The sequence below is a fragment of the Juglans microcarpa x Juglans regia genome, chromosome 8D, assembly GCF_004785595.1.
Source record: "Juglans microcarpa x Juglans regia isolate MS1-56 chromosome 8D, Jm3101_v1.0, whole genome shotgun sequence".
In the NCBI taxonomy this organism is placed as follows: domain Eukaryota; kingdom Viridiplantae; phylum Streptophyta; class Magnoliopsida; order Fagales; family Juglandaceae; genus Juglans; species Juglans microcarpa x Juglans regia.
The window spans coordinates 27,016,747-27,035,757 of NC_054608.1; the positions used below are offsets into that span (position 1 = coordinate 27,016,747).

The following is a 19,011-nucleotide window of genomic DNA, read 5'->3' on the forward strand; positions in this document are numbered from 1 at the left end:
TCATACAAAATATAATAAATAATTCAACTTTTTCAAATCTTAAAATAATAATAATATTAAAAAAATATTATTATTATAATATTTTATTCAACTTTCAACTTTCATTTCAATTCATCTTATCTCAACTTACTATCTAAACGGCACCTAATAATTCTTCCACATAGAACATGAAAAATGAAGAAATCTTGGCTAATAATACTTGGCCAAAATCTTATTACCACTTCATTAAATTTTAGGGCAATATGAGCTAATTACAATTAAGTAGATCAAGTACAATCCCAAATGGCGAAAACTTTTCTTAGTTACACTGGGATTGAATTTATTTTAGTAATGAAATGGAAAAAGATTTTTTTTTTTTTTTTTTTTTGGGATTCAAAAAAGCCCTCTTTTTCTAACGAACAATATACCCCGTGAGGATACTTTGCAGAGGAAAATAACCTGCTCTTCAATTTACTGCTTGGGAAGAAAATATTTGTAGCTTTAAATTCTCGCTTTGAAATGCTACTTATTATCTTCATATTATATATTGATATATATTGATATGTAATTTGTTATTTTTATCATTTTATTTAAATATATATTTACATATTAATATCTATGTATATTTTTAAATATAAGAATAAAAATAACAAATTATATATTAATGTATAGTGTAGAAAATAATAAATAAATTTTTTCTTTATAATGGAATACAAAATGATCACTTTTGACTCTTTGACACATTATATTTTGAAAAAACAAAAAAAAGTATTGCATACTTGTTAAGATTTTTTGCTGTTGACCGTTGAGATTGTGTGCCATCATTGATCTTTTGTCCGTCTTCTCAATTAAATTAGACAGAATTCTAAATAATAATAATATTAAAATTCTGTTAATACTAATAAAATAATTTGAGTTAAGATATTTGAAAGGATTTTAAAAAATGAGAAAGAGAAAATTTAAATAAAAATACTATAAAATTAAAAAATTATTTTAATATAATCTTTTAATATAATTTCTGTTTTAAAGTTTGTAAAAGTTGTATTAATTTAAAAAATATATATTCATCATTTATTTTCTCATCATTCTATGATGTGGCATTAAATGATAGATTTATAAGTAAAATATAATAAATAATCTCCAATCATCTAATGTCACATTATGAGATAATAAAAAAATGATGAGAATTCAGATGATGAGTAACCTTACCCATTAATTTTTGTGATTGGATAATGATTAGATAAAAAAATTAAAAATTTGTAATTGAAAAATTATTTGTATTTGAGTAATATTTGAAATTGAAATTAAGTGAACTTTTAATAATTTCATATTTCAACTATATATCCAAACATCCCCAGTCAAAATGAAAACGGGTAAATTTGTTCCATATTACAAAATAGGTGTAAAAAGTTTGTATCATAACTTAACTAAAAATTTTATGTATCTGACTGCAAAGTTATAGTTATTGTAAAATAGATCTAACATATCACAAAAAATAACTTCAATTTATAAGTTTATTTTTATAAAATCTCTTTTTGATTGCAACATTTTTATATTTAAAAAATGATCATAGAAACGTGGGTCCAAATCTAAACTATCTGGATTGAAGCTTTTAAATAAAACTTTGCTCTTTATTGTCATGGTTTCAATAGCAAGACATTACCTGTTACTAAGATTTTGCATGATTACATAGAACTTAAGCACAAAATTGTATGCTGAGTTAATGAGCCCTGATTTAAAATATTTTTTTATGCAATCCTAGCCATCCAACCCTCTCGTAGTAAGAGATAAAAATAAAAAGTAAAATAAAAACAAAAAATTCCAATTCAATGGTGAAAGTCTAAGGTCTAAAGTGCCATTTGGATAGTAAGTTAAAAAGAGATAAGTTGAGATCAAAGTTCGGCTTTGCATGCACTTCGGCTTCTGAGATAAGTGGCCAATCTTTACTACAACATCTTAAGAGTAGCACATACATATATGTTGTGATCACGGTCAGATCAATCCTTATCATCCTCTTTGGGTATAGGAATTGCAAGTTCTCCATCAGGATTTTTCTTGGAGAGCATTGATTGATACCAGTAAGCACATTCATCTTCAAGAAAAACAGCAGAAATGTGTCTCCATTGTGTTTTATAGCCGACTAATGAAGGGCTTCGATTTGAGGGCAATATTAGAAGGCATAGCTCCTGGAAGATGATACATAAGGTGATAAGGGCATCTGTTTTCCATCATCTTTAGACTTTAACTGAGTAGATGACGTCTCGAGTTCCGGGACTTTAGGAAGTTGAACAACCTGTTGCAAAGCCCCTCGGGCTCTAATGTTGATGGTTGCTCAACAGGATACTTGAAGTTTGCTTTCTCACTCAATTCTTCAAACGAGTCGACAAGATTTTGAAGCCTTGCAACAAATTCAATCAAAAGAGATACAAACGTGGCTAATGACAGTGCGCTAGCATTTTCATAAGTTTTTGATTCTTCCTCTATCAGCACTGCATCGGCATTAAATGAAATACGTCGGGGCCATGATATTTGTTTCATGAGCACTTTTTCTGGAGAAACGCCAGCAGCCAGGGCAGAACTCACGCCAGTTGGGACCTTCCTATCCCAACTAGTTGAAACTGGAACCGATCTGAGATCTAGTACAGTTTCACTCAGGGACTTGTATTGAAGGATTTTACTTTCTTCATCCAAGTTCAGAAAATCCTGGGGATCTCCCAGCTCTGGCCGGTTTCCAATTTCCCAGTTCTCAGAATTGACAAGAAGGAATGATTTCTGGTCAATCTTCTTTTGCAACTCTTCTGCAGCCTCATGCACTTCATAAAGTATGTCCACTGGACCTAATTTCTCCAGCCTTTTCACTTTGTTCCCAAGTTCACGCAACACTTTAGCACCCTCAAAACCCACTCTCTGAAGCTCACTTTGAAAAACCTGTCTTTTTTCAGCAGGGGCCTACATTTACAAGCAATGGAAGTTTAATAAGTGGACGCCCAAACACCCACACTCTTTTATGCACATGAATGCAACTTCAAGTAATCTGAGATATGGAATAGCATAACCACCGATTCTGCTGAATGTCAAAGCAGATAACACGCATTATGTGCAGAAGAATTTTCCGGGTTGTTATTTAAAACAAAAGCAAAAAGAAATGATGATATTTTTGGCACAATAACCACCAAGCCTAGGACCTTTCTTCAAGGAATGTTTAAAAAAATCTGAAACAAACTCTACAAGGACATAAATATATGATCTGACGGTTCAAATCATAGTGGACGGATTTTAAAGATGACAACGAAATAAGTCTGCAGGAAACAACCATAAAGCAAATTTACTCAAAGCCCCAAAATGTTAATGTTGTCAAACAAACCCCAGCACCTTTTGCAATATGAAAAGGAGGATCCAACTGTTCCCTCCACTGACAACCACACAAAAATGTAGATAAAGTTTAAATGCACCTGTATTTCTGAAAGTATACATCCATGCAAAGCCATGACCATAAATGCACAATGCCTCAATGCACCGCTTAATTTGACGTAGTTCTTCCATGGGTATTTAAGCATTTTGTAAGGACCATGAGGTGGTTCCCAAATAGCAAATCCCATCTTCAAACAAAAGGAAGAGTCAGAAATTACATGGTGATCAATACTATCAATGCAATGACTTGTAGATGAAGCACTACATAGTGATCAATACTGTCAATACAATGAATTGCAGATGAAGCATAATTACGCAAAACAATACCAGAGCATCCTCTTGGCTTGTAGATTCTACAGCTGATCTGTATCCACTGTACAGAGGGTCATCGGAAGCTTGGTAGGTAAGAATTTTTGAAGGGACCCTTTTGTACTCGACACAATCAAGGTAACCATTAACACAACCTGAAATATAATCTCATAGAAATGAGTCAAGCACGAATGAAGACAATAAAACATGAATCTTCATAGAAAAAATTTACTGAGTGGAGCAATTTTAATCTAGGAAGGATATAATAAAAACATGAAGCAGACACACCTTCCAAAGATGTTGCAACACCTGTAAAATTCTTTGCCACCAAATTGTGCAGATCCTCACCGGCCCAGATGGGATAAATGCATATGTTTACTACCAAACAAACACCGGCACCAAGTGCAATGAGCAAGAATCGGGTCACGGCTGTATCAATAAAATCCCCTGTCCTATAGCCAGATACCGTAATGAAACAGTAAGTCAACAAGAAGACCCGAAACCCATATTCATAAGGCTTCAATGTTGGGTATAGTTTTGCATATGTTGCACAGAATCCTAGAAACCACATATACTTGTCAGAAAGAAATGCTAGTAACAAAAAATAAGGATTCAAAAAACTTTTTTTCAATAACAGAAGAATACTTGATGACACACTCAAAGACCTATGATGAAGATACTCAGAACGATAAAAACTTCTTCCCACTTTCCAGCCAATTCCGATAACTCTGCCATGCCTAAAGCAAGCCCACCAGCTGATAATGTCCCCAACCCACGGTTAAATCCTTTGCTAAGTGTTGCGCCTGCAGGAGAACATACACACCAAACGTAAGGACTAAAAAAACAGAGGACCCAAGTGAAACGACAGTTTGTTAAAGTAGAATTTATCATCTGGAAAGAGAAGAAAGTAAACATTTCATTTGAAAGAAAAGGAGGTGACTCAAATCGACTAGTCAATTCAGGCCTGGTTTGTTTTCAAGACTAAAATCCAAAACTTTGAAAACTTTGAAAATCTCTCGTCTCTTTATTACAATTTTCCCAAATTTCTATACAAAATAAAAAAAATAATTCAACTTTTTCAAATTCTAAAACCAAAATAATATTAAAAAATATATTCTAACAATATTTTGTTCAAACCTTTTAACTTTAATATCAATTCATCCATCTTCGTGCCCAAACTTTGCTTTATTCCATAAAATATCGAGAGAAAAGATGATGGGCAATGATAATTTTGCAGCATTTCTTACTCCATCCAATATATAATAATTTTTGTTTTTTTAGTAACAATTGAATATACAACAATTTCTCGTGATACTTGTCGACTTTACATTTTCATCCCAATAATTAAACACATTCGTTTTCATCAACAACAATTTGTATTGCATGCCTAGACCCGCAGAAATTCACATATACACGGATGTCAAACACTCACAAAATAGAAAAGAAAAAAAGAATTAAGAAATAGAAGCAGTAAACAAGCCCAGAAAGAAAGTTGAATTCAATACCTATACTGAACTCAAAGACGACCACAACAGTGAGAATAGCCCAAACGGAGTAGCGGCCGACCTCCACGAACGGCTCTTTCAAGAAAACCATCAAGGAAATGAGCATCAAGGCCAGACCCATTTTCGCGGAGAAGACGATCTTCCTAGGGTCCAAACGACCCATCTTCCAGGCCTCGTAAGCCACATCTTGCACCGTCTTCCAAGACCTCGAAGCTTTATCCGAAAGCGACCGAAACGAGAGACACCAACACCTAACTGCTTCTCCTTCTTCTTCACCGTCACCTAAAACGGGGATAAACCCACCGACCTCCGAGTACCCCTTTGCCGACAGCAGCCTCTCCCTTTCCCTTTTCCCCGTGAAACTGTATCTGAAGGAACCCAGTTTGGCCTCCATCTCTCCCAATAAATCTCAGACTGAAACAAAACTAACAATAATGTCATATACAAAGGGTTTATACTTTGAAAAATATCTGCAAGAGCTCGAATTTGTTTACCTCTTGCCCAAAAAAAAAAAAAAATTGGCACGGAATCTGAGGGTGGCCGGTGGCGTAGCAATGATCTAGAAATCTGGGGAAGATGGCTCAGAAAAGATAGAGTGGGGTTGGAAAGATAGAGAATCTGGAACCATTTTTCCAGTTTTATTTGGTGCCTATCGATGATGGAAAAAGTATGGTAATGCCACGTGTCGTCAAGGGAAGTTACTGGAATCAATCATAGCTTCTTCTTTTTTTTTTCAATATTTTTTTAAACACTTTAAATATTTTTTAAAAAATACAAAAAAAAATCACAAATTTATTAAAAAACATTTCTTTAATTATTGAGTAAAAAAATTAAAATAAAATAAAATTTGGTAGAAATCTTATGTATAAATAATTTTTTCCATTTTTTCCTTCGGTTTTTCCAATTCCGTAAAGACATACGAAGTAAAATTAAAAATACTTCAAACCCTTTTCCAGATTAGTGTGGATAATAAATTATTAAATTTTAGGGTTAATTATAAAATCCATACTTGAAATTTTGTAATTTGAAGTTTTGATTTTTAATTTTTATAAAATTAATATCTAAATTTTAAGAAACTAAAAAATATTACATTTTTAGTGACATTTGCACGCCATGTGTCAATCTCTAATTGATTGATAAAGATATTGATATTACGTGTCATGTAGTTTATTGTCAATTTTTTAACAAAAAATAGATAGAAGTATTTATTGGAGAATTTATTTAACTTCAAATATTAATTTTGTAAAAATTGAAATTCAAGGTATTAATTTTACAAATAACATTAAAGCCTTAAAATTGAAATTCAAGGTATTGAAGCTGTAAAACATTTGTTTTAAAGCAGTTTGATTGGTTAGTTGTCATAAGCGACTATGAAAAGTTAGCCTACAGGACATCCTGAGTTTATTATTCTACAGAAAAATGGTAGTTGAAAATTTGTAATTGTGAATGCCTACTTTGGAAGAAAATATAATAAAAAAATTTATATAAAAAAATTACTTTATATATTTAACTTTGTAAAGTTTAATTTCGATAAGTTGTATAGGGGGAAAGTTGGCTAGAAAAAAAAGTTATTTTAGTAAAAAAAATATTTTAATATAAAAATAATTTATAAACTGATGTAGAATGATGCAATACGTCAAATTATAATATTATTTTTATTATAAATAAATCTGACAAATTATATAAAAATAGATCAATTTATAAATTTATTTTTATATACTCTTTTTATATATGTAACATTTCTCTTTTAATAAAGAGGATTAGAGGGAAAGAAAGAGGAAAGGTGTTTTGCACAAATTAAATCCTCACTTAGTTATACAATAAGATGAGATAAGATAGAAAATTGAAAATTGAATAAAATATTATTAGAATATAAATTTTTTAATATAATTTTTATTTTAAAATTTAAAAAAATAAATTATTTATTATATTTATTTAAAAAAGTTAAAAAAAATTATAATAATTATATAAAATAAAATAGCCAACTAGTAGAACAAAAGTCTCTATCAATATCCTGAAATTTTCGTACTCGGCCGTTTTATATACAGTGATAGCTACCGTCCATTCTCAAAAGTAGGAGAGCTGAACGGTGGGCCCCCATGTCCGCCCACCCATGCATTCAATGTAGCCTAGTTGGTAACTGGTAGGCCAGATATTTTTGCTTAAAAACACGTATAGTGGGCTTGTAAAGGGTGTAATACCCACTTGTGATTTCCAATGGGATAACCCTTCCGCTTGCTAATTGCTATACAAGTATATAAAAAAATCCGTATTTTTCATCTTTTCCCTTTTTATCTCATTTTTCATGGAGAAGTATTATGTAAAGTTATTTTTACGTATTTTTTATACATTTTATTAATATAAATAATTATTTTATATTAAAAAAATAATACCATCAATCATATTAATAGAATGTATAAAAAATATATAAAAATAATTGCACATAAAATTTTTAAACTTACAATAATTAGGTAATAATTAAATGAAAAAATTTAAAATTTAAAAAATGTTTCTGTTTGTCGTGTTTAGATATTGAGATTAGATGAGATGAGATGAGATGACTTTACTATTCAAACCAAACTTTAGTGATATTTGAAAAGAAAATTATAAGAATTTTTTAGATGAGATGAGACTACTTTCCCAAACATGTCCTTTAAGCCCGTTTGGGTATTAAAGTGATCTCAAACCATCCGAGATAGTTTCATAAGGATAGATATACTCTTTATCCAAATACACATAACTTTTTTCATATGAAATAACCTCACTTTTTTCATCTTAAATCAGCAATGTTCATTGATGGGATTTCTATTATTATTATTCCATCACTATAGCAATAAAACTAGTCGTTGATAGAACGCACTACTTTTTCAACTTTCCATAAAAAATTTTAAACATATCTATGCCTATTTCACACATCTAAACACATTTCAATAGGACCCATAAAACCCATTCAAATATCTTAACTCACTACTATTCACATATAAACTTAAATAATTTAAAATGCTTTTAGAATCCAAATAGAGTCGGGATACTTGAAGAATAAGATGAGATAAGAATTTTATAAATAGTAGTAAAATGATTTGTGAATAGTAGTGAGATAATTTGAGTTAAGTATTTATTTTGAGAAATGAGAGAGAAAGAAAAATATAAAAAAATATTATAAAATTAAAATATTGTTAGAATATATTTTTTTAATTTTTATTTTTATTTTGAGATTTAAAAATGTTGATTTTTTATTTAAAATTTTTAAAAAATTGTAATAATTAATTAAAAAAATTATAATGATTAATTTTAAAATATTTATATTTAAATGATGTGAATTGATGAGCACACCACTCTCTGACAAAAACAATATGCCATTGTTGTGGGTCCAATACTCGTCTCCAAAAGGGTGACCCATAACCTCAGTCGTGGCCCATGGGTCTCATTTTATCCAACACTTTGACCCACGAAGATGGTTCAATGCGAAGCCAATGTAATAACTTTTTGTGTTCTCGTAAATCTGTCATCTCTATATTAGCTTATGCTTGCTTAAATAGCCATTTTCGTTGATCTATCAAAACTACGAAGAAAAGCTCAAATAAACATTTGTCAGCTACAATTTTTGTTATGTTTGTGGATATATAGGCTAAAATCTTTGTTTGTTTTAGGATTTGAGTGAGTTATTGCTATTTGAATTTTCACAAATATGGTCTCGCCAAGGATCTCCAATCTTGTGTTGTAAGGCAACGTTTAGCAAGTGAGATTTCCACCCCGTTTAGATAGTGAGATGATTTTAAATTAAAGTTGAAAATTGAATAAATATAGTTAGAATATTATTTTTTAATATTATTATTATTTTGAGATTTGAAAAAATTGATATGTTTATTATATTTTGTGGAGGAATTTGAGAAAGTTGTAATGATGATATGAGATGAGATGAAACCGTTTCTGTATCCAAACGAGACCTTAAAGTTTTTTATAATTTCATTTTCAAATATCATTCAAATATAAAATGTTTTTCAATTTTAATTAGAATTTTTCCAAACTTTCAAACAAAACACAAAAAATAATACAACTTTTTTCAATCTCAAAATAAGAATTATATTAAAAAATAATATTTAAACAAACTTTTAACTTTATAACATTTTATTTAATTTTTTCTCTCTCATTTTTCAAAACTAGGTAAAATATCTTAAATTAAATTATTTCACTACTATTCATAAATCATTTCAATACTAATCAAAAAATTTTAACCTCATTTCAATTTCCAAACATGCCCAGTGGATTTGTTTAGATAGTGAGATGAGATATTTTTAGATGAGTTGAATAAAATATTATTAAAATATTATTTTTAATATTATTATTATTTTAAAATTTGAAAAAATTGAATTATTTATTATATTTTGTATAAAAATTTGAAAAAATATAATAATACGGTGAGATGAGATGGGACGGATTGAAAGCATTTCTTTATCCTAAGAGGGCCTAAAGAAAATCAAGAAAAAAAAAGTAACTGCATACAATCTCAAACACACATAACAAAGCAAACCACAAAGTCATGACAATGAACTTTCTAGCTAGGCATTCATGGATGCATGTAAAACGTGCTGATGAAACGAAAACAACGGGTTAGGCAGATGTATGGAATCCACGAAAAGTCAAGCAAATCGACGTAATGTATATATCACATTAAATCACGTCAGTTTGTAATAATTATTTTTGTAGTATCTCTTTAACTACCAATTAGCAAAGGAGAACGGAAGTTTTGAAAAAGTAGTCAACAACAATGAACAAAGACAGACCACCAAAATTGACAGACAACGACTGAAGCTAGCTTCAATTGCAAGCTTTAACTGTTATACAAGATTCGATTTGGCCGCTGCTGTTGGACACATTAAGGTTGGAAGAACTGATCAAAGGTTTCGGGTCTTGATTTTCGTAGGTGCGGCCGAATTCTTGGATGTCCAATATCTCAACTCTGCGGTTGGTTCGCTTCCTTATTTTGATTGCCACTTCCTGTGGAATAAATCTACCAAAAACAGTTACCAGGCTCTGGTTTTTCTCTATCAAATGTTTCTCCAACTCTATAATAAAGAAAAAGCATATATAGATCAATATCAATGAATCTTCAAGGATCATCAGTTCTTGACAAATTTGGGTGATCATATAAAAATCTCACCTTTCATACTAAGAAGTGATCTCCTTACTTTCCTGTAACAGCCATTGCAGTCGATGTGGATCCTCATGACCATGCAGAAAACCTGCCATGCCAGAAGAGAACTTAGAACTGCAATGAAAAACCTAAACCTATATTATCACAGAGAGAGAGAGAGAGAGAGATGCCTTTTCTGTCATGAAAATTGACAGCCAGAGAGAGAGAGAGAGAGAGAGTTAAGACCCAAGAGTAGTATGAGAACTCAGAAATGCTTGGATGGAAGACAGAAAAGTGGATATCAGAAAGCAGGTCAGAATAAAAATGAAGATGGCTCATGAGCTGGTTTATGTTTCAACCATTTACTTGAATTCTTCTTTCCAATCTAGAATCTGATTCTTCCATTGCCAACATAGCTCAAGGCAATATTACATGGTATGCTCATTATTCTTGACTTCCTTGAATTGTTAATTTGTTTATGCATTGCACTAAGAGAGAGCATCGTTTTCTTGTTCCTGGAGGCTCCTGTGCAGATGGGAATTAATTCAGGCATCGCTTTTTTTGGTATAGATGTCTCTTAAATGAAAAAATGGAATACAAAATAAGTACATTTTCTTATCTCGATCAACATGCCGCGAATTTTTGCCAGATTTGATATTTATTGATCATTTAATGCCGTCGTAAAATGTTGTAGGGCTAGGCCACTTTATATGTCCATTCTCTCACACTTTAGGCCCGAGTTCGAATCCTGACAGCAGGTGAATCCTCTTATTACGAGATTACCAAACTTGTAGAAGCCGGAAATGACCCTAGAAATGGGATTCAAAACGGCCAAGTAAAAGAGTAAACATTCAACCTCAAAATATTATGAGATTCCAAATCTTTCTTTCTTCTTAATCTTTAAGCAATCAAGCATAAAGCTGCTTTGGATGCTCATGTGATGTAAAGCTAATGGTTCAAAAAGTCTATCCTGAATACTTTTTAACCATAAAACACAGATATTTCCCACAAGAATAGGAACCCATTTGCAAAAGGTAATCTGAAAGATTAGGCTGCTTCCGTACAGTTTCTTTTTCATTTTTATATTCTAATAGCAAAGCATAAAATAAAGCAAACCTCATCTATTGCAGACACTGAACGTACAGACCTTCTTTTGTTCTCCTCTAAGAAATTAACACTATAATTACTTGGAGTTCCCTATGGAAAGAAAGTGTCCAGTCCCTCTTCAAGCTTTACAAGGAAGTTTTCCAGATACTGCAGCAAATCTTCTTCAATACATAATACCTTTGCAGACTCTATAGCTGCAAAAGCGTAGGTTCTCACATATGAGCATCAAATTATGCTGAAAGCAAGTATGCTGAAACTATGTCAAATGCTCTTTTCTAATGCCAATTGATTTTATTTTAGAGAAATGTTTTAGCCACAAAAAGATCATACGTACAAAAGTAAATCCACAAACTAATGTGGCTTGATGTAATACGTTAAATTGTAAAATTATTTTTATTGTAAATGGGATTTAATGTATTATATATGAAATCATGTCAGTTTGTGAGTTTACTTTTGTAGGATCTCTTTGTGTCTGTAGCACTTAACCGAGAAATCGTTGAAACTCTTATATCCTAGGATAGGATGGAATGGACAACCCCAATCCTAATCAAATAGAAAACCTTTCCTATATTTATTTATGTAAGGTATGGTTGAGATTTGATCTTCACATAGTAGATCAGTGAGTGCCACCACGGAGGACATCACTCAAGGCTGCAAGATTCATTCAAGGCATGGGACACGTGTTTGATGGTGGTGGACAGGCAGTAGAAGATCTTATTTAATTCCAAAGTGCAACGAAATGAGAGGAAAAATAAAGAAAAAAGAGTGAGCGAGAGAGAGAGAGAGAGAGCGAGAAGTGCATGTAGAATAACACACACCATGCATGTAGCAATTCACACACAAACAATGCACTTTTATCTTTATAGGCACTTTTGGGCCCTAAAGCATCGAAGGCAAAGAAGAAACCATGGCATCTCCTCAATCACATCCTCTTATTGTCATCCCCACTCTGATTCCACTTCTTTTTATTACCCTTCTAAGAACCATCCTTTCCCAAGACCCCAGTTCCTCTAGTCCCACCATAGCCGAATGTGCATCGCGCCTGCTTCCACTGGCCCCTTGTGCACCATTTGTACAGGGCACAGCTCAGTCACCAGCGCAGCTGTGTTGCAACAACCTCGAGCAACTCTACAGCCAAGAGCCCCATTGTCTTTGCCTCTTGCTCAATGACACTACCTCGATCAGCTCTTTCCCTATAAACACCACACTTGCCCTGCAGCTGCCTAATCTTTGCAAACTCCAAGCCGACATCTCTGCTTGTTCAGGTACACCATCAGAAAGAAAATTACAGTCTTTAGTGTTCCATCTCTTGGCTAGAATGATCCCCTTTATATAAACTATTATAAACTATGCTAGCTGATTCGTGAATTTTATTTTATTTTATTGTTCCTAATCTTTTTCTTTTTAAACTTTTTGTGACTCTGATTAAGGAAAAAATGTGCCTCCTAGTTCACATGGTTCTCAAGTTTCCCCGGAGACAAACACCAACTCTACTCATTGGACAAATCCCAACTCGACCGTTGTTGGTATGCATACAATCTCTAGATTTTTAAGATTTTTTTAATTCAAATATGTTATATACTTTGGCGAGATAGACATAGAGTTGTTTGGATTCAGAAATGAGTTGAGATGAGTTAAGATGATTTATGAATAGTAGAATAAAAGTTGAATTATTTATTATATTTTGTGTAGAAATTTGAGAAAATTGTTTTGGAATTTGAAAAAGTTAAATTGTTTATTATATTTTATGTAAAAATTTGATAAAGTTGTAATGATGAGATGAGATGAGTTGAAGTGAGTTTTGAATACAACTCCACAATATTAGATATTATCTGTGGATAACGTAGGCTCGAACATTAATTACAATGAGATCCACGCATTGCGACTAATATGAATTTTGCTATACATTAGTAACTATTTGCTCCCACACTCCACGTACACCTGATAATTTTTTTTTTCATAGAATGTGAGATGTGGGATAGTGAATACTAACTGATAAGAAAAATTATTCAATTAATATTGTTCTAGTCAGAAATTGTAAGAAAAATTTATACAACTTCCACATACTACACTTTTTTTAATTTTTATTATTTTTTTCTTTTATCAAATATTTAATATATATGAATAATGAATAGAAAAATTGAATTAGTTTAAAAAGAATAAACTCAAAAAAAATTTTAAAAAAAAATATTAAAAATTTTAAAATTTTTAAAAAATACAGTATATAAAGATTGGAGAGTTTGTGTAGCATTGCTCATCGTAAGAAACCACATCTTTGGTATAAGCATCAAATTTATTTGAGTTACAATGATATAAAAGGATGTCCGAAGTAAAAGTAAAAAAATAGATGGTATGGATATGTAAATCAATTAGAAATCTGATATTAGAAATTGATTGTATAAATAATTCTGACCGTCCATAGATTTGCATTTTCCAACCAAAAATCTTGGTCGTCTTTTATTTATTTTATTTTTTTTGACAATTTTCTTCTCTGGATGGAGCTTCAGCTTCTCCGATGGTCCAGCTGCAACCAAGACCCAACATTATGGGACTAGGCTTTGGCAGTAGCATCAGCACCAAATTGAAAGCAGAAGGTTATTTTACATTGATGGTGACAATGGCAGCTTTTCTGTTGACGAGATTACTGTAATTGTGGCCCCACTATAGCATTTTACAGTTGTCATGGATGAATGATTGCCAGTGAGTTAACCTAGGATTTAGAATTTGATGTTTGTTTGAATAAAAATCATAGCAGTAGTTTATTACGCATACTCTGTTATTTGGACAAAAAGGATCTAAAGGCCTTGGGAAACTGAGGTGCCATTTTCCTTGCATATAATCTTTTGGAAAATACTTTGTACAATTTTAAAGTGTACAACTCTCATGTATTCCATTTAAAAGAGTGGACAAATCTAAAATTCTCATAAAAACCTCATTTTTTAATGGTGGACTCCAATTTTTTTTAAAGGGAATGTACAAAACTTGTATTCTAAAAACTGTATCTAGCATTATGCTTATCGCGCCTTTCCCTGAAAAGTGGCAGATAAAATATTTGTTGCCAATTTTTTTTTACCCCACGAAATTTCAATCTTCAATGAATCAGTTCATATCAGAAAGCAATATAGAAAATCCGTCCTGACTTAAAAGGTTGTCCTGTTTAAAGTAAAAATGATACTTCAACAAGAGAACTTGACTATCCTATGTAATTACCTGAAACCATAGCTCAGAAACTTGTTACTTGTACGTGAAGTATCAGGAGGCAATATCAAAAGATGTTTCAATAATTTGAGTGTAAACTCAGAGCACACTACCAGATTTTTCTGTATCAAGTATCAACATCTCAAGTTACAGCATATATGCAGAAACATTACCTTACAAATTAGATAGGAGCCCTCGGTTGGAATATTTCTTCTATATCATATCTGAGAAGTAAACCCGTTTTAAACAATCACTATAAAGAGACTATTCCAAACTAGGAGCAACTTCGGTAGGGTTGGACTCAAACACATCCGAGTTTGATCCATCAGGTTCATCTAAAAGCTCTCGAGACTGAATTGACTCTTTGTACGCAGGAGTATCCTTAAAATCTGTTGCCCCTTCGTTGTAAGTAGTCACAGCAATCCCACATGCAATTAGCTGTCCAGACAGAACTGTAATATATCAGCCTTGATTTTCATTAAGAAGCTAACTCCTCAAGCCAAATAAGAATATGCTTGACCAGCAGGACTCATTTCATTTACCCGGAGATATCATAAACATTTTATAGAAATATCTATTCTGCAGTATCATATTGTCTGTAAAATGATAAGGCTTCTCAACCTTGGTACACGTGAAAATAAGGCATAGTATAGATTTTCTTTGATGTTTTTTTTTTTTGGTTTTCAATCAAGAAAAGGAGTTAAAGAAACTGCCAGAATTCTTGGACTCAAAAACATGATTGATAACAAATATATCCAACCTTAAGCATAATTCAGAACAATGTGCGCTTTTTTATGCGTGTTTATTCATTAATGCACAAATCTAATTAACAATTGCACTAGATCACCATCAACTACACCACAAGAACAAAACAACTAGAATGTCAATACTCTCAAAACGATGGAGGGATGCATTTCTTTCGAGAAGTAAAGGACGGATGCTTGGTATGGGAAAAACATTAAAGAAACACCTCTCACACCTCTTTGTTCCCAAGTCCAAAGAAGTATGATTTTAGCGTTAGCTGATGAAGCTTACTATATGCAAAGATCATCTGAGTCTTACCATAACTTCCAAATCCCCACTATCAAGGGGAGCTTTTCAAGGTGAAATAATTTAAATTCAAATATCGTATATTAAAGGTAGGATATTATGGTTTGTAAGAAGTTGAACAAGTTTATAACCTGAGGGTTAAGTTATATGTCTCTTTGTATTACAAAATGGAATCTTTATGGTAGGTAGAGTAGACATTGACAAGGGATCTACATCCAACAACAAATGTTCAGTTGCACTTTTCTTTCATCTTATTTGGGAATTTTATCAGCTTCATATGTGGTGGATGCTACTAGGAAGAGGGGAATAAACCATTATTCTAGGACTTGCTTTCACATGTGCACCTAAACTCTTGCAGCAAGGGGAGATTAACAGGTTAAGCTACTAACTTTAGATAGGTGATATAGAGTGGAGATCGCATTCAAATCCAGGATTACTTGGTGCAATAATATGAAAAATTGCCACTTATCTAAAAATCTAAAATGATAAGAAATGGTGAAGTACTCATTCAACCATTAGTGTAACTATTCTTCATCTAGGTTTTAGTAACATATGGATCTTGGTATGTCATTAGCTTCATACAAGGCTGAAGCCACAAGATTCTATGACACAATGACTAGTATAAGTATGAGGAAAATTTATTAGATACTCCCGGAGCTGGACGACGTGGTAGTCCCGGCTAATCACAAAATGACAGGCCATTAAAATTGCTTATGTAAGCACTAATTTTAATGGCATGGCATAGTGTGATAGAATGGGAGTAACGCTTGTTGTACTCTAAAGACTACCTAATAATTTACTCAAGTATGAGAGCTGAAAGATTACCACATCTCCCAAAGAACCTAAACTAATGGGAGATTGTATTATCACTTTACTTGAAATTATTAAAGCAGAAAAACCCATCCCTTGAAGGATGAAAAATATATCTAGACAGGATAGCAGTATTTAGCCATTCCAACCATTGTCTCTTCTGTATCCCAGTTTCAGTGACCCGTAGATTAAGCATTTTTCAATGGCACTAAGTTGATTGATAGCCTATGCACTTTCGAGAGGAGATTCAGAAAGGGTCTCTGCCAATTGGCTATGATGAATAAAGTTCTTCAAAACTGTTCTACAATCAGTGTCTATGAGCTCAAGTTCTTCGTAATTATCAAAGCAACCATTTTCCAATTGGCAAAACCCAACAGAAACGCATATAACTGAAACCCCAATTGAAAGAAGACAATATACATATAAGACTAAAAACAAGAAAAGCAACAAAACCAAGAACGCGAAGGGGAGGAGCAAAACCAAATTAATATACCGCAAAGACGATGCCGAAAGCCCACAAGTATTGCACAAAGAAACCAAGCGCGTCCCACTGCGGACCTTCCCAGAAGTCTTTCTCGGCACCCGGAAGCTCCGGCAAGACAAGGGCAGCGCCATCGGCAGTACCATCTCCGACGAAGCCAATATTTTCGATGCTGGGCTTATCCTCCTCGGCCTCGCGTTGTAGTTGTTTCTCTTCTTGGTCTTTGGTGGTGGTAGAGCCCTTCCGGTTCTTGCCGTCGAGCCGTCCGGACCGGGAGGAGAAACGCTTGGCCGAGACCACGAGGAGGGTGGTGGTCCTAGTGGAGAGTGGGAAGAGGACGTGGCGCCGGTTGGGGATGTGGGTGTAAGGATGCTTGGCGGTGTTGCCATAGAGGATACCTACTCCTCCACCACCACCACCTCCTCCGTTGGCTATCGTGAGAGCCATTGCTGAGTGGATAAGAGTTCTGGGAGTGCTGTGGATGAGAGGGAAGAAGATATTAATTATTATATATGTATGCTTGTGAATTGCGATCCGTTCGGGGTCCAGTACAAAGAGTCGGACTATCCGATTCTAAGCTCGATCCGATTTACTTAAAAGACTAAGTGCTCGTTTGTTTTTAGAGATGAGATGAGATGAGATGAGATTAAAGTTAAAAAGTTGAATAAAATATTATTAGAATATATTTTTTAATATTATTTTTGTTTTGGGATTTGAAAAAGTTGAATTGTTTATTTTATTTTGTGTGGGAATTTAAAAAAGTTGTAATGATGAAGTGAGATGAGATGTTTCCTGAAAACAAACGAGGCCTAAGATGTCCTTTGCATTTAAAACTCACTTCAGCTCATATCATTTCATCATTATAATTTTTTCAAATATCAAAATAATTTTTTCAAATTTCCACATAAAATATAATAAAAAATTCAACTTTTATTTTACTATTCACAAATCATCTCAACCCATCTTAACTCATCTTTAAATTCAAACCACGCCTAATTTGGGTAGCAGAATACTTTACTACTATTTATTATTTAATTATTATTTTTTACATACTATTTATTACTATTTAATATTCTATCATTACTTTTTAATTATTTTATCACAACTATTCACAGAATATCTGAGATCATCTCACTATCTGAACATAACCTTAATTTCTTGAGCCAGCTACTTTGGCCCAGAAAGAAGATAAGGTTACCAACTTATCCAAGACAATAATCTTTTTAAGAGAAATGATCTATATCATTTTCATACCAATATGTGATTTATTATTTTTATCTTTATATGTAAACACACATATTTACAATGTCGTGTCGTACACCAGCAATTCCATCATTTTGATTTAAATATCTTGTTATATCATTGTTAATACAAAAAATTGCACAACTAATACTGTTCATCAGGGTCGGATTTTTTCTCGACCCGATCCGATACTCGGGAAATTGAATTACGGCCCGAATTTTCTAGACTGGAACCCAAGTTGCAAAACTCGGATACACCCGATTCGGATACCAGATATATATTTATATATATATATATATATATTTTTTTTCAATTTCAAAGCACAAACTTCCATTCAATAGGAGAATACAATGGAGAAGGTGACACATATAGTGGACATTAGAGAAAACAAAAGGAGCTAAATCTTAAACCCACCACTAGGAGCTCCAGTTGGGGGCTCCCGCTAATGCATTATGCGTTTTTTTATTTTTTTGCTTTTTATTACATGATTTTTTTAATCTTTTTTAATATTGTTTTAAAAAGAAAAAAAATTCATAACATTATTAAAAAAAACACTTACTTAATCATGAAGTACAAAAAAAAACTAAAAATAAAAAAATTATCGGCGGGAGCCCCCAACGGTAAGCATAGCATTTTTCTTAAACAAAGGGTGGGTCTACGCCCACTGTTGGGAGCTCTCGCTAATGCATTATGAGTTTTTTTTTTTTTTTTGCTTTTTATTACATGATTTTTTTAATATTAAAAAAAAATTCACAATATTATTAAAAAACACTTACTTAATCATA

The 19,011-nt window shown here is 32.5% G+C and overlaps 4 protein-coding genes across 7 annotated transcripts; 1 reads left to right on the forward strand and 3 right to left on the reverse strand.

The window, feature by feature from the left end:
* Window positions 1-1,900: 1,900 nt before the first annotated feature.
* LOC121242588 (aluminum-activated malate transporter 9-like) lies at window positions 1,901-5,853 on the reverse strand. 4 transcript variants are annotated; one of them, XM_041140488.1, is made up of 7 exons: window positions 5,706-5,853; window positions 5,205-5,618; window positions 4,365-4,502; window positions 3,988-4,257; window positions 3,718-3,854; window positions 3,432-3,578; window positions 1,901-2,928 (listed from the first exon to the last, which is right to left on the reverse strand). In XM_041140488.1, exons 2-7 carry the CDS (start codon window positions 5,596-5,598, stop codon window positions 2,221-2,223), a joined length of 1,794 nt encoding a protein of 597 aa, XP_040996422.1. In that variant the 5' UTR covers window positions 5,599-5,618; window positions 5,706-5,853; the 3' UTR covers window positions 1,901-2,220. The 4 variants fall into 4 exon arrangements, with proteins under 4 accessions (XP_040996422.1, XP_040996421.1, XP_040996423.1 ...); XM_041140487.1 differs by having other exon boundaries at window positions 5,699-5,842; XM_041140489.1 differs by having other exon boundaries at window positions 5,205-5,629; window positions 5,706-5,803.
* Window positions 5,854-9,845: 3,992 nt separating this feature from the next.
* LOC121242590 (heavy metal-associated isoprenylated plant protein 25-like) lies at window positions 9,846-10,857 on the reverse strand. The gene is made up of 3 exons (XM_041140492.1): window positions 10,530-10,857; window positions 10,366-10,447; window positions 9,846-10,270 (listed from the first exon to the last, which is right to left on the reverse strand). The coding sequence occupies exons 1-3, from the start codon at window positions 10,539-10,541 to the stop codon at window positions 10,023-10,025; spliced, it is 342 nt and encodes a 113-aa protein (XP_040996426.1). The 5' UTR covers window positions 10,542-10,857; the 3' UTR covers window positions 9,846-10,022.
* Window positions 10,858-12,080: 1,223 nt separating this feature from the next.
* LOC121242589 (non-specific lipid transfer protein GPI-anchored 10-like) lies at window positions 12,081-14,095 on the forward strand. Its single transcript, XM_041140491.1, has 3 exons — window positions 12,081-12,710; window positions 12,876-12,971; window positions 13,953-14,095. The coding sequence occupies exons 1-3, from the start codon at window positions 12,353-12,355 to the stop codon at window positions 14,093-14,095; spliced, it is 597 nt and encodes a 198-aa protein (XP_040996425.1). The 5' UTR covers window positions 12,081-12,352.
* Window positions 14,096-14,706: 611 nt separating this feature from the next.
* Window positions 14,707-17,544, reverse strand: LOC121242591. Its single transcript, XM_041140493.1, has 2 exons — window positions 16,997-17,544; window positions 14,707-15,081 (listed from the first exon to the last, which is right to left on the reverse strand). Exons 1-2 carry the CDS (start codon window positions 17,429-17,431, stop codon window positions 14,908-14,910), a joined length of 609 nt encoding a protein of 202 aa, XP_040996427.1. The 5' UTR covers window positions 17,432-17,544; the 3' UTR covers window positions 14,707-14,907.
* Window positions 17,545-19,011: the final 1,467 nt, after the last annotated feature.

Bases quoted from the DNA above. Each gene is read 5' to 3' on its own strand.
- LOC121242588 (XM_041140488.1), bottom strand. From the start codon at position 5,598: ATGGAGGCCAAACTGGGTTCCTTCAGATACAGTTTCACGGGGAAAAGG. The intron at 4,503-5,204 runs GTATTGAATTCA...GTTCTCCTGCAG, and splicing joins CGTCTTTGAGTTCAGTATAG to GCGCAACACTTAGCAAAGGA. The intron at 4,258-4,364 runs GTCTTTGAGTGT...TGTGGTTTCTAG, and splicing joins TCTGAGTATCTTCATCATAG to GATTCTGTGCAACATATGCA.
- LOC121242590 (XM_041140492.1), bottom strand. The intron at 10,271-10,365 runs GTGAGATTTTTA...TCTTTATTATAG, and splicing joins ATCACTTCTTAGTATGAAAG to AGTTGGAGAAACATTTGATA.
- LOC121242589 (XM_041140491.1), top strand. From the start codon at position 12,353: ATGGCATCTCCTCAATCACATCCTCTTATTGTCATCCCCACTCTGATT. The intron at 12,711-12,875 runs GTACACCATCAG...ACTCTGATTAAG, and splicing joins CGACATCTCTGCTTGTTCAG to GAAAAAATGTGCCTCCTAGT. The intron at 12,972-13,952 runs GTATGCATACAA...ATGGAGCTTCAG, and splicing joins TCCCAACTCGACCGTTGTTG to CTTCTCCGATGGTCCAGCTG.
- LOC121242591 (XM_041140493.1), bottom strand. From the start codon at position 17,431: ATGGCTCTCACGATAGCCAACGGAGGAGGTGGTGGTGGTGGAGGAGTA. The intron at 15,082-16,996 runs GTATATTAATTT...CTGTCTGGACAG, and splicing joins CTTTCGGCATCGTCTTTGCG to CTAATTGCATGTGGGATTGC.